This window comes from Kogia breviceps, chromosome 1 (genome assembly GCF_026419965.1).
Source record: "Kogia breviceps isolate mKogBre1 chromosome 1, mKogBre1 haplotype 1, whole genome shotgun sequence".
Lineage (NCBI taxonomy): Eukaryota > Metazoa > Chordata > Mammalia > Artiodactyla > Physeteridae > Kogia > Kogia breviceps.
In genome coordinates this window covers 146,550,002-146,564,679 of record NC_081310.1, presented here as the reverse complement: position 1 = coordinate 146,564,679, position 14,678 = coordinate 146,550,002, and the positions used below count along the sequence as shown (strand labels likewise).

The 14,678-nt window shown below is 46.6% G+C and overlaps 1 protein-coding gene across 17 annotated transcripts in view; it reads right to left on the bottom strand.

The window, feature by feature from the left end:
• JAK1 (Janus kinase 1) overlaps positions 1–14,678 on the bottom strand; it is a 251,537-nt gene that overhangs the window by 14,867 nt on the left and 221,992 nt on the right. For all 17 annotated transcript variants that reach the window (XM_067006579.1, XM_067006588.1, XM_067006570.1 and 14 more), the window contains 4 exons: positions 14,437–14,594; positions 12,383–12,506; positions 9,727–9,913; positions 1,786–1,892 (listed from right to left, as the gene is read on the bottom strand). In XM_067006579.1, the coding sequence (XP_066862680.1) occupies positions 1,786–1,892; positions 9,727–9,913; positions 12,383–12,506; positions 14,437–14,594 (576 nt within the window). The remainder of the gene's footprint in view (positions 1–1,785; positions 1,893–9,726; positions 9,914–12,382; positions 12,507–14,436; positions 14,595–14,678) is intronic.

Below are 14,678 nucleotides of genomic sequence, written 5' to 3'. Positions count from 1 at the left end.
TGGCTGACTCCCTCTGCTGATTTCTGTCTCCCTCAAGAATGTACACAATTGTTAACTGGGTATATTAATCTGCACAAACACCACCATTTGTCATCTGTCATAGAAGAATGGTGATACATCCACCCTGTCTTCTATATCCTGGCAAGGTCCTGTGACTTTCATTAAAGCTGCATGTGTCATGAAGCGATACATCAAAATTATGGGAAGTTGCGTTCCCAGAACATCCCACAAAAGCCATATGCTTTCAGAATAATTACTCTTCCTCAGAAGGGGCACTTATTCTAGGGCCAAGTCATGGCTCTGTGCTGTCAGGATTCCACAGCAACCCAGAGGCCCCTGCGTGTACCACCTCAGCCTCCCTCCATGCTGCGCCTTCTAACTATGTCTAGCGCTTGTCCATCCTCTGGGGCTCTGCTTTGATGCCACTTCCCCCAGGAAGCCACTGCTGTCCCCCCAAGACTAGGTAGCATGACCATCTGACAGTCCCACATCCTGCCATACTTCCCTACTTAGGGCTTGTCTCCTGGTGGTATAATTATCTGCTTAAGAGAGACGAGAGTCTGCCTCGCCCACTGGACTGTGAGCCTGCCGAGGGTGGCAGTCGTGCCTGGCGTGGGCAACTGCTCAATCACTGTTGGCTAAACGAACGCTGGAGGTGCAGAGGGTGGTAATCTGCCCAGAGACTCGGGCAAGGACAGAAGGAAGACCCCAAGTACATGTCAAGTTCCAGGCAGAAAAGAGGCTGGGGTACTGCTGATCCGCGATTTTAATCTCTGGACACAGCTCTGATAACCACCCGAGGGACAGAACAGTAAGATCTGGCCCTCAGGCCCTCAGTGAAGCATTTACGTAAGCGAAGCGAGGCACTTGCAGCTGTGGACTTCCACTCCATCAAAACCTCCCCAACAATTTCAGGGACTAGCTTCAAAGAGTAAATGAACAAGCCAGCCCCACGCTTGCCACCCTCCGCCAGGCTCCTCAATGACAGTGAGCCCATGATTTCCCCTCCAACACCTCCAAGGTGATGCAGCCTCGGTCGGGCAGTAAGTGGCCTATGTGGATTCCTTCCCTCCAAGGCTGCTGGCACGCCGCCCCCTTAGCCTCTCCGCCCCACGTGTGGCTCTGTGTAAGGGGCTGGGGAGGGGGGTACAGAATGGAAAGTGGGGGTCTCATGGGCCTCACACCCTAGCAAGGCCTAAGGGCAGCTACGACAGAAACTTGGCCTCCCTAAGGCTGCAGACTCTGGGCAAAGGCCTCCCAAGGCTGGGACGCAGGTCTGAGGGATGTGATTCTCAAGACAGTTCTCCTCCAGGGTGCATCTCCTGCTCCCTCACTGTGCTCTGTGTGACCCCAGCTTTGCTCCTTCTGCAAACATCATCAGAAAGCCCAGGACTGAAATTCAGAAGTGCTTTTTCACACAGCATGTTTTGGGACAATGAGGGTGATCAGCCCATACTCCCCTGTGGAGACCTGTCAGCACTCCCACCAAGTTCTCCAACTACTTCTACCTGCAGAAGACCAGGCATGGAAGGTCCCTATTACGCTAGATAACCCTGCAAAACTTGACTAACCCAGCTCTTTCAAGGAGAAAGAAAGCCTCTAGGGCGCATCAGCAAGGCCGGGTTGGACAGCAGGGAACTGGCTGACCAGCTTTACCTATGAAGGGGAAGTCTTGCTCTTTTTCCACCAGGGTCTCCCCAAACCCGACTTCATCCTCCCCACATTCCCCAGGCTTTTCTGCTGTGGGAAGGCAGGAGCAGGGCTGGACCTGCAGCAGTGACTCACCTGCATAATATCTTTCTTGAGGATCCGATCAAAACTCAGCTGGCTCATGGAGTAGACAGGCTGCCACTCCTGGGCTTTCTTGGTGGCCACCAGCAGATTGGAGATTTCTGTGGAAGAGAGAGGAGAAGTCTGAGCAGAGCAGCGAAGGTCTAAGGTCCCAGTCGGGGCCCATGCTGGGCCATGGGCTTGCTGAATACATACTTGTGCATTTGTTGGTTCAATCATTCAACAAATATTTACTAAGTACTTGATTCCCACCCTCCAGGAGCTCACAGGCTAATAACAGAGCCAATACAAAACAAATAATCAACCAATCAAAATCTGTGCAGCTATTCTTAAAGGGCAGGTACAGGCACTTCAGGGTTGACACAGCAGGATCTGTCCCGGTAAAAGAGGTCAGGGGAGGAAATAAAATGTTAAAAGCTGAGAACAGAAACTCCAAGAATGCGGGGCCTGTGTCCATCTTATTTCCTGCTTTACCTCCACAGCCTGGTACACAGTATGCACTCAATAAATACTTGTTAAATGTGTAAATGAATAATCAGGGTGTGGGCTGAAGGATGAGTGCTAAGGATGGAGGAAGCACTTTGGGAGTGATGGGAACCAAAATTGGGGGGTGAAAAACACAGGTTTTGTGAGGAACGGGGCAGGTGACCCCAAAAGAAGGTCGCGCCTGAGCCTCTCTGGGCTCCTAGCAGCACCTGACAACAAGGAGGCACTTACTAAATCCTGGCTGAATGTACAGATTTTGAGCAGACCATCCCCCAGATACTACTGATTCAAAGAGCAAACCAAGCCCATTACAAAAATGTGCTGAGCAGAGTCAGCACAGGTGGCTAACTGGGAATTTATTATCCACGGAAGCTGCCTTCCCTCCATGGAGCCACTGCAAGCTCCAAGGTTATCGTGAGGGAAGAAAGCACCTTCCAGATTCAAACTAGTAGTGCGAGTATTCTAGGAGCCCCTGAAGGTTTTTATGTGTTCATTCACTAGCTGCGAGTACCGGGTCCCTACAGTGAGCCAAATGACTCAAATCCTCACTACCCTGCAAGGCAGGGTTTTTCTTTTGCTTTTTTCAGCTCATATTTTCTGACAGCTTTCTCTGTGCCAGGCAGTGTCCTAAAGAGCTTTATACACATTAGCTCCTTTGTCCTTATGACAATCCTATGAGACACATAGTATACTTATTGCCTTTTACAGATCAGAAAACAGATTCAGAGCCATTAAACCATTTGCCCACAGTCAGGCTTAGGATTCACGCTGCATTCAGGGCTGGCTCCAGTCTCTTACCTCTACAGACAGCATGCCTGGCCCTAGTGGGGGTTACAAATCTGGGAGCCAAAAACTGGTTCCAATACAGACTCCCTTGTTATCATATCCTGGTACTCCCTTTTGCAGAATCTCCTCTCCTTCCTTCTGTTATCCTGACTCCACCCTGTTACGTGGGTAAAATCAGGTTCAAACAGGCAACACAGGACTGCCCTGATGGAGAAAAGACGTTAAGAAAGGGCCACTTGAATGGTGCCCCCAGGGAAGGGTCTGGGCAATACAGCCATCGAGGAAATCAGGAGGATGGCAACAGAAACCATTTATGGGCTGATTATTTGCATGGCCACTTCAGGAAACATGGCACTAGGGTCCACTGTGTGAGTGGGGAAAGCTGTTAAACCTCCATGAAATCTGTTTCCTCACTAGAAAAATGGGGGACACAGTCATGCCCCTTGTTGGGCTGCGATGAGGGATAAACGAGATGACACACATGAAGGGCATACTTCAATTCCTGGTGTGAGGTGACTGCCCCATAACCAGCAGCCACTGTGACTATGACCCGTGTTACATCTGTTAGCACCGTCATCCTTGCTGTACCAGCTGGTTCCTGAAGACTTGGCAATAATCTACAGCAGTCTTCAGTGTCAGAGCTGGATGGTATAGAAATCAAGCTCCAAGCTTGACTCCATGAATGAGGACATGAGAGGATCAGTGGCGAGTGGTCAGTAGGTCCTGTGGGCCCCTATCTTCTTCTTAACATAGTCACCCTCAGATTTGGAGAGCGGCAGTGGGGCTGGGCAATGCACAAGAGATGTGGACTTTCTTGACTGTCACACCCACTCTGAGTGGCCACCTCCTTTTTATTTATTCCATGAGGAGTTTCTTGGTTGCATTTTCAAGTGTGAAACCCAGGCTGGGGTCTGGCCATCAGAAGCCTGTGCTCAGAAGGGCCGAGGCACTGAGGAACCCAAAATGGCATTCTCTTTAGTTTTCATGATTTCACCACTTCTCTAATTTGCAGGTGGCAGAGGGAAGACAGAGGGCTTCTGAGGGCCTATGTGAAAAAGCCGCACACACAGGGCTTAGTCTTGCTCTCCCATCCACAGCACCCTTATCCCCAGGGTCAGGAGAACTGACCCTCACCCCAGAGTCTTGGGCTGATGACTGCACCTGTAACTTTGCAGAGTGTTATGTAGTGGAAAGAGTTGGGGTCAGAAGACGTGAGTTCAAATCCCCATGCTTCCTCTAACTACCTAAGTGATCTTGGATAAGTATAATGGATAACAACATACTCTGGATTTTTCTGAGGATTAAATAACTTAAAACATGAAAGAACCTCAAACAGTGCCTGGCAAATTTAAGAATTACTCACGTGATAGTAGCCAATCATCATCATTATTAGTTACTGCTCTTTTTTTTTCCTTTTTCTTTCTTTATTTTTTTACTGCTACTTTTATTCTAACTGCTAGTGATACTACCATCTGTGTGGTTTTGAGCAAGTCAGTGAACATCTCTGATCCTCAGTTTCCTCATTTTTATAATAGCTACAAAGAGCTGCTGTGCAGATTTTTTTTTTACTGCAAATATGCTCATAAACTGCTTGGGACTAGCAGGTACCCACCAATATGGTAGCTACTGCTGTAATTATTCACTCAACAGACATTAGTGAGCACCCATTCTGTGCTGGGCACTGCACTTCCCATGAATCATCGTGGTGAGACCCAGATCCCGTCTTAAGAGTTTATAATCAAGTGGAGAGACAAACACTGAACACATTCAGTGCAGAGCTCCAGGAGCCTCAACAGAAGCCGTGAGATGGGTTCAGTTCTGTTTCTGTGCTTCTCCCACCACAGCCACTGGTTTCCAGCTCTGGGCCAGCAAGGGTGGCATCTACACCAGAAACCTCCCCAGCTAATCCCAGCATAGAAATCACATCCCTGTCTCTGAACTGCCGCTACCTTCCCGCTTCCTGTGGCTGCTGTTCTCCATTTCCTAAGCCTTACCCAGAGCCCACTAATCCCTAGGAAAGTGAAAACCGCCTCTAATATCTGGAAGGAGAGATTATGTGAGTAAATGGGGCTGTTGGGCTCTAAGGTTACAGTGCACTCCAAGGTCTCACAGACAAGTGGCAGATGTGTTTTTACCTTTGCAGAGTATCTTCAAGCACAAAAACAAAGGCTGCAGTTACTCTCCAAGGCTTGCAGGAAACCCTATCTGAGCAACAAGAACACAGAGTCTTTTCTCTTTCACAAGGTTCAGTGACAGTGTCTTACCGGGAGGCCAAAAAGTGATTCAAACATCAAGAACCCAGGCCCCTTTTTGTGCTGGTGTTGCTTCTTCCGCCCACCCCTGTCATAAAGACTCACAGATGCATTCTGTTGTAGACAGCCTCCTCAGAGTACCTTCTACCACACTTGCTAGGGGCTCAGGAACAACTGTGCTGCCCTTTCCTTGAGGCCTGACTCCTTCTAAGGGAAGGGTCTGACATATGGAGGGCAGTACCTTGTGGCAGAGAAACATCAAAAAAACCCCGCCAGTATTCAAGGGATCTGACACTGGGGGAAGACCTGGCACTCAAACCCCTTTGACCCTGGCCTTCAATGAGGCCCACTTCACTTCTCCAGGTCTCAGTTTTCTCTTCTATACGATGGGATTCTTGATCAGGTGACCCTACGTGTCCTTCCAGTTCTCACATTCTAAGAGGTGATGAATCCACCTGCAGGACATCAATGACACTGTTGGTGGTGCTTAAAAAAGAACAGCCAATCACTGGGGAATTCTACCAAACATACAAAGAAGAACTTACACCGATCCTTCTCAAACTCTTCCAAAAGACTGAAGAGGAGGGAACACTCCCAAAGTCATTCTATGAAGCCACCATCACCCTGATACCAAAACCAGACAAAGACGCCACCAAAAGAGAAATTACAGGCCATTATCTTTGATGAATATACATGCAAAAATCCTCAACAAAATATTAGCAAATGTAACCCAGCAACACATAAAAAGGATCACACCCCATGATCAAGTTGGACTCATCCCAGGGTGACAAGAATGGTTCAACAAACACAAATCAATCTATGTGATACACCACATCAACAAAAGAAAAGACAAAAACCACATGATCATCTCAACAGACACAGAAAGAGCATTTGATAAAATTCAATGTCCATTCATGATAAAAAACTCTTACCAAAAAGGGTACAGAGGGAACATATCTCAGCATAAAAAAAGCTACTTATGACAGACCCACAACCAATATAATACTCAACGGTGAAAAGCTGAAAGCCTTCTTGCCAAAATCTGGAACAAGGCAAGGATGCCCACTCTCACCAATTCTATTCAACATAGTACTTGAAGTCCTAACCACAGCAATCAGACAAGAAAAAGAAATAAAAGGTATCCAACTTGGAAGGTAAGAGGTAAAACTATCATTATATGCAGAAAACCTGAAAGACTCCACACAAAAACAACTAGAACTGACAAACAAATTCAGCAAGGTAGCAGTATACAAGATAAACATACAGAAATTGGTTGCACTTCTTTACGCTAACAATGAAATATCAGAAAGGGAAAGTTAAAAAAAAATCCCTTTTAAAATCACATTAAAAAAAGTACTTAGGAATAAACCTGAACAAGGAGGTGAAAGACTTACACACTGAGAACTATAAAACATTGATAAAGGAAACTGAAGATGATTCAAAAAAACGGAAAGATATCCCATGCTCTTGGATTGGAAGAATTAATATTGCTAAAATGGCCATACTACCCAAAACAATCTAAAGATTTATTGCAATCCCTATCAAATTACCCATGACATTTTTCACAGAACTAAAACAAATAATCCTAAAATTTATATGGAACCACAAAAGACCCAGAATTGCCAAAGCAATCCTGAGGAAAAAGAAGAAGGTGGAGGCATAACATAACCCTCTCATACTTCAGACAATACTACAAAGCTAAAAAAACAGAACAGTACTGGCACAAAAACAGACATATGGATCAATGGAACAGAATAAAGAACCCAGATGTAAACCCAGACACCTATGGACAATTAATCTCTGACAAAGGAGGCAAGAATATACAATGGGGAAAAGACAGTCTCTTCAGCAAAGTGGTGTTGGGAGAGCTGGACAGCCACATATAAATCAATGAAGTTAAAACACTCCCTCACACCATACATAAAAATAAACTCAAAATGGCTTAAAGACTTAAATACAAGACACGACACCATAAAACTCCTAGAAGAGGGCTTCCCTGGTGGCGCAGTGGTTGAGAATCCGCCTGCCGATGCAGGGGACACGGGTTCGTGCCCCAGTCCGGGAAGATCCCACATGCCGCAGAGCGGCTGGGCCCGTGAGCCATGGCCGCTGAGCCTGCGCGTCCGGAGCCTGCGCTCCGCAATGGGAGAGGCCCCAACAGTGAGAGGCCCGCGTACCACAAAAAAAAAAAACAAAACAAAACAAAAAAACAACTCCTAGAAGAGAACATAGGCAAAACACTCTCTGACATAAATCATACCAATGTTTTCTTAGGTCAGTCAACCAAAGCAATAGAAATAAAAACGAAAATAAACAAATAGGACCTAATCAAACCTGTAAGCTTTTGTACAGCAAAGGAAACCATAAACAAAATGAAAAGACAACCTACAGACTGGGAGAAAATATTTGCAAATGATGCAACCAACAAGGGCTTAATTTCTAAAATATATATAAACAGCTCTTACCACTCAGTAACAACAACAAAAAACCCAATCAAAAAATAGGCAGAAGACCGAAATAGACATTTCTCCAAAGAAGACACACAAGTGGCCAAAAGGCACATTAAGAGATGCTCAACATTGTTAATTATTAGAGAAATGCAAATCAAACTACAATGAGGTATCACCTCACACCAGTCAGAATGGCTATCATCAAAAAGTAATAATACAAATAATAAATGCTGGAGAAAGTGTGAAAAAAAGGGAACCCTCCTACAATGTTGGTGGGAATGTAAATGTTGCAGTCACTACAGAAAACAGTATGAAGATTCCTTAAAAATCTAAAAACAGAGTTATCATATGATCCAGCAATCCCACTCCTGGCACATATCTGGAGAGAACTCTAATTTGAAAAGATACATGCACCCCCAATGTTCACAGCAGCACTATTTACAGTAGCCAAGAAATGGAAGCAACCTAAATGTCCACTGACAGGGGAACAGATAAAGAAGATGTGATATATATACACACACACACATAATACATATACACACATACACAATGGAATATTACTCAGCCATAAACAAAGAAAGAAATAATGCCATTTGCAGCAATATGGATGAACTTAGAGATTATCACACTAAGTGAAGTCAAACAAAGAGAAAAATCTTACGATACCACTTATATACAGAATCTAAAAAAATGATACAAATGAACTTATTTACAAAATAGAAACAGACTCACAGATGTAGAAAACAAACTTATGGTTACCAAAAAGGAAAGGGAGTGCAGGGAGGGATAAATTAGAAGTTTGGGATTAGCAAATACAAACTATACTACATACAAAATAGATAAACAACAAGGTCCTATTGTATATCACAGGGAACTATACTCAATATCTTGTAATAAACTATAATGGAAAAGAATCTGAAAAAAAATATATGTATGTGTGTGTGTGTGTGTGTGTGTGTGTGTGTGTGTGTGTATATGAGAATCACTTTGCTGTACACCAGAAACTAACACAACACCATAAATCAACTATACTTCAATTAAAAAAAAAAAAAAAGAGCAGCCAAGTTCCTCACCTCTCCTATCCAATTTACCCTGTGATCCACCCATGGTTCCCCACTGCCTGCATGATAAAGTCCCAGCTCCTGGGCATGGCATCCAAGGCCTCCCATGATCCCAAATCTCTGCCCTCTCAGTCTCCCCTCTCCCTTCTTTCTAACTTCACTGAACACATTAGTCCTCTAGAACCTTTCTGCAGCCCCTGCTTTGGCCTGCTGCTTTGCCCTGCACATGCGTGCTGGGAAGCCCTTATCTAATTGGCAACCTCCTGTTCACTGTCCAACACCTGGCTCAAGATCCACCTCCTCTGTGTAGCCTTCCAGGCTATGTGACTCAGGGATCTTGACCATCTCCTTCTCTGCAACCCCAGGGTCGTGTGTGTGAGTGTGTGTGTGTGTGTGTGTGTGTGTGTGTTGATTTAAACACCCATCACACGCTACAGGGGCCTCATTTACCTGTAACATTTTCTGTATTAGGCTGGAAACCCTTGGGGCGCAGGGACTGTGTCTCATGCATTTCTGACTGTATGCATCTAATATAGTTCTTGGCCCACAGAAGATGTGCCAGGATCATCTCTCAGACAGATAAACCACTGACAGGGGAACTTAAGACATTTTATCAAAAGGAAGAAAGAAGTAAATTTCTGCTTACTAATCCTAAACATGCCTCTTTCGGCAACTTAATTAAGATACTGAGAAAAGGTGTATGTCTTTTCTATAGAAAATGCTGACACCTGAGGAGTGGGATGTGAGTCAGAGACAGACTTGTAACAAAACTTAATGAAAAACACCTAGAAACTGTGGGGGAAAGACCACTTTCTTCAAAGCATCCAGCATCTTTTGTTTGATCTGGGTCTCAGAGCTTCACGAGGGGATGCAGCCTGGCTCTGGCTTGAAGAGACTGACCTCGGGGCTTGGGCTGGCAACAGCGCTTCAGCACAAAGCTGATGTTGTCCGTGCGCAGGATCTGCTTCTTCAGGTGGCTCATGAGGTCTCCAAGGCTGGGGAAGCTTCGGTCGGAGCCATGCAGGCTGTAGCGGCCCTTCTGCACCTCAATCTGAAAGTTCTTGAACTGCTTCTGGACACCCAGCAACTGCCATTCAAGAAAATAATCAGAAAGGATTTGTTTTAAAAAGGGCTCAAGGGCTTCCCTGGTTGCACAGTGGTTGAGAGTCCACCTGCCGATGCAGGGGACATGGGTTCGTGCCCTGGTCTGGGAAGATCCCACAATGCCGCAGAGCGGCTGGGCCCGTGAGCCATGGCCGCTGAGCCTGCGCTCTGCAATGGGAGAGGCCACAACAGTGAGAGGCCCGCATACCGCCAAATAAAAAAGGGGGGGGGGGGCTCAAGCAAATCTCTCGTGGGTATGTATGATGTTAACAACAGGAGAAGCTGGGTAGAGGGCATACAGAAACTCTGTACTATCTCTGTAATGTTTCTGTAAAACTGAAATTATTCACTAATAAAAAAACTTATTATAAGTAAATAAAATAATAACTAATAAAGGAGATCCAGGAGAAGGCACTGATAAAAGGGAGTTAACACCAAGGAGACAACCTAACAGCAGTGATTTCTACAAGAGAATCACTTCATTTTGGCACTTAAGATGAACTTCATGAAAACACCAACCTCACATGGCCCGTGTAAAAAAGTTAGTAAGCACTTTTATAAAGGTTAGCACATATTATGCATGAAATAAAAAGTACTATAGCAAAATTTATCCAGGAACTCCCTCAAACTGAGCTCTTCCAAGAACCTCCTGGGAGGTGGCAGATAGCTGTCTGGTCTGGTTTCTGAGTTGTATGGTGTCCTATAGAGGAAGTATAAGCAGAAGTTTTCCTTCATGACAACTTCTGTACAAAGGGAACTATTTTAGTGGTTAAGAATGAGGGCCAGAAAGATCTACTTACGCTGTAAACTAGGACAAGATATTTAAAATCTTAATGCCTCAGTTTCTTCATCTGTTCAATGGGGATAATACAACCTAATCTCATGGAGTAGTGCAAGGCTTAAATGAGAATATACAGGAAAAGAGCTTAGCACAGTGTCTGGTGAGTTAAAATAAATAGTAGGAGTAATCCTATCTATGGTTCCTGTTTTCCCCAGGTAATCTGACACCAGGTAGACTATGTTACTGAATCACTGACATTCTCTGTACAGCACAGGTCAATTCCACCTCAGAAGGTGGTTGGGCCATCTCATGCTCACATCTGTGATAAAAATATTAAATTTCCTCCAAAGACAAGAAAGGGATCCTGCCAAGGCAACAGGCCTGCCAAGTGCTGAGCCACTGCACCTGTTATCAGCCACGAGGCTGAGCTGTACGGGAGCACCCCAGGCGAGCAGTGGCCCCTAGAGACTTCACCGATGACTTTTGGCAGCACTGGGTTCCTTCTGCCATTTCCTCTTCCACTCTTGACTGAGTTCAGCCCCAGGGATTCTCTAGTACTTTTCCTTCCGGTATCTGAGGTCTGCAATATGCTAACGTGCTGACTCTCATCTTGCAGCCCCTCCCCTGCCCCAATTCTCCCAGTTCATGGTGAATCCATGCAAAACTACTGTATTTATTTGGACTAATTCTGTAAAACCCTGTCTTTTAAAATAGTCTAGGACTTCCCTGGTGGCGCAGTGGTTAGGAACTCACCTGCCAATGCAGATGACACAGGTTTGATCCCTGGTCTGGGAGGATCCCACATGCCACAGAGCAACTAGGCCCGTGTGCCACAACTACTGAGCCTGTGCTCTAGAGCCCACGAGCCACAACTACTGATCCCACGTGCCACAACTACTGAAGCCCGCACGCCTAGAGCCCGTGCTCCACAACAAGAGAAGCTACCGCAATGAGAAGCACGCGCACCGCAGACAACAGCCCCCGTTCACCACAACTGGAAAGGGTCCGCATGTAGCAGCGAAGACCCAATGCAGCCAAAATAAATAAATAAATAAATAGATTGATTAATTAAAAAAAATAGTCCATTTCTTGTGTTTTAAAAAATTACATGAATAACAAAGCACTGTGGTCTAGTGAGGTCAAGTTTGCAATTTGGCTTCAAGATTTCTCACATCATTCCCAGCTTCCAACCACACCTGAGTCACTAACAGACATCTTGTCAAAACACATGTCAGTAATTTGTCTGTTAAAATGTCTGCAGCTACCATCTGGGGACAGCTGTGTTAGGCCAGGTTGCCAAAAGGCGTCACTGGTGCTAGTCTGTACCAGTGAATGCCCAGACAAAGCTCTGGGTCTGTGATGGTCCTGGCACCGAGTGTTTTGTGCGAGCTGGTTTTCTGGTTGTGTTCCACCTTCCAGAGCACAGGGACCCCTGCCATGGGTCCCTTGCAGGAAGAAAGAAAGGGCCATAAGGATGAAAGGGTATAGGGTCTGGCTGCCTGGGAAGGGGCTCCTTTTGAGGCACAGGCTGTCCCTGTCAGAACTGCCAGGGATTTTCTCAGAGCCCCAGGCTTTTCTACCCCCATCCCCCAAGGGTGGTCCTCCTGGATGAGAGGTTGCACTGACACCCTGTGGCCACATGGGTTGGCCCCAGCCAGTGTCTTGACTGACCTCAGATTTTTCAAAGCAAGTGACGGTCATGAGGATGTTGTCGAAGTCGGTGCAGCTCCACCGCAGCACGTACATTCCCTCCTCGCTTCCTTCTTGCCGCAACTTATTGATGGCATACTCTGTGCTACAGGGAGAGAGGCAAAGAGAGAAAGCTCACCCCAAACAGAAGCACTCTAAACCCCATGGGATGTCCACTCCATTGAGCTGCTTCAAGTCTGACGGCCGCTCACAGTACCTGTCCTGGGTCCTAACATCCTCTCCGATATGAGACATGAGGCAGGCAGAGATGCTGAGGAGCCTCAAAACAGATCAGGTCTCCAAAGTCGAGAAGGGGGCTCAGCCTGCTATCCCAGGCATTGAGTCCGCTTGTCCCTGACGTCCCCAGACACACCGCTTCCACTCTAGCCAGAAGAGCTCCCCCAAGGCTGAGGATGCAGAGCTGCCCATGATGCAGTGGTAAGGGTCTCTCCCCACATCCCAGGCAGCACAACTAGAACAGAAGCCTCAGGATAGCATGGACTTGGAGTTGTTCTGTTTATTGCTGCATCCCCAATAACCAGAGCATGCCTGGCTTACAGTTCTCAATAAATAAATGAACAATTGAATAATAAACACTGAATAAAGAAATCAAGGATTAGAAAGCTGTGAGGAGAGAGCCTGCCTACCCTACACTCCCGTGTCCCCAGGACTAACAAGTCCAGCACACAGAGGGCAATGAGCAAACAGCTGCTAAATAAACCCACATATGAGGTTACTACACCCAGTGAGTTCTGCTCACTGAGTGTTGGTAAAAGAGGGCTGTGTGGTCAGCACATGTTAGAGAATGGCGGAGACCAATGGCTCCCTGGTTGTTGGGCGGTGAGGGTAGGCAGACAAGAAACAAATGGACATATACATAAACTTAGTATGTCAGGAGGTAATAAACGCCACTGAAGACAGAGCAGAGTGAAGGGGTCAGGGAGTGCGGGGAGCAGAGGGGGAAGAGGTGTCGTTTATATAAGGCGCTCGGGGAAGACTTCACCAGTTAGGTGGTATCTGAGTGACACGTGAAGGAAGTGGTGACTGCTGAGATTTTGGAGGAAGGGTTTTCCAGACCAAGGGGAAAAGCAAGTGCCAAGGCCCTGAAGCCTAACTATAGTTGGCATATTTGAGAGACATGCTTTATTTTAAAGCTCAACCCTTGCTCTGCAATTCTTGGTGTGTCTGTCTCCCTGTGAGTCTGTGAGCCTCTTCAGGCCAGGGACCACACCACTGACAAACTGCCTGTCCACAGGGCAACTGGGATCGGGAAGAAGGTGGGAACTGCTTCACGTGAAAGGTGGCTGACGAGATGCTTCCACAGTTATATTTCGGTCTGGAAGAGAGACTCAGAAGAAACACAGCAGCTGTTTTCCTTTGCCTGAAGGATGGTCACACGCAAGAGGAAGCAAACTGAATTCCTGTTGCTTCAAAAGGCGGAACTCAGATGACTAGACAGAGTTACAGGGAGGCAGACTTCAACTCCCTATGAGGAAGGTACGCAGGTGTGTAACTGTCAGGGCTATAAGCTACTCGCTGCCAAGTGAAGCACTAAGTACCCCATCACCAGAGGTGTTTGAGATGCAGGTGGGATGAGATACCCAGCAAAGCCCCTCCCAGCTCTAAGGCTTGGTCACCTTCACTGGGCCTTCTGGCACTGGAGGACACGCTGACTCGGGATTCTGTTACTACACCGTCTGCTGTCAAAACCTGTGCCCTGTCTTTCTTGAATCGCCCAGAGTGTCTGGCACAGCAAGGGGCTAGGAAGTGTAGCACTTCTTGGTCAGCTGTGGAGAGGTGAGGGGTTGAACTATGAGAACACCCAAGAAAGGGAGACGAGGTGAGGGGCTGCTGCAAGGACCAAGGTAAGAAATGACAGGAAGGCCTGACCAGGACAGCAGGGATGGAAAAGGGCACCAAATAAGTATTAAGCGTAAACACCTGATGATGCCCATGCCTAAGAAGGACACGCTCCCCATCACTAACACGTGGGTTCTTTTCACACCAAAGGCAACTGAAAATGTTTTCAAACCAACCAGATTGGACCGTGACAGCCATTCTGTATGTTGTGGACGATCAATGGGGGAGCCACGTCGGTGCAGAGGTAATGATGGGCATCTGCTGTGAGCCGGAAGTAGCCGTCCACGAGGGACACAAAGGACAAGGCCTCCTCGTGGGAACAGAGCTTCAGTTCCTGGCGAAAGAGTAGAAATGCCCATGGTTACATCACGTGCCTGCCATCTTAAGCAGCTGACTCTCTGGGGAGGTACACAGTGAA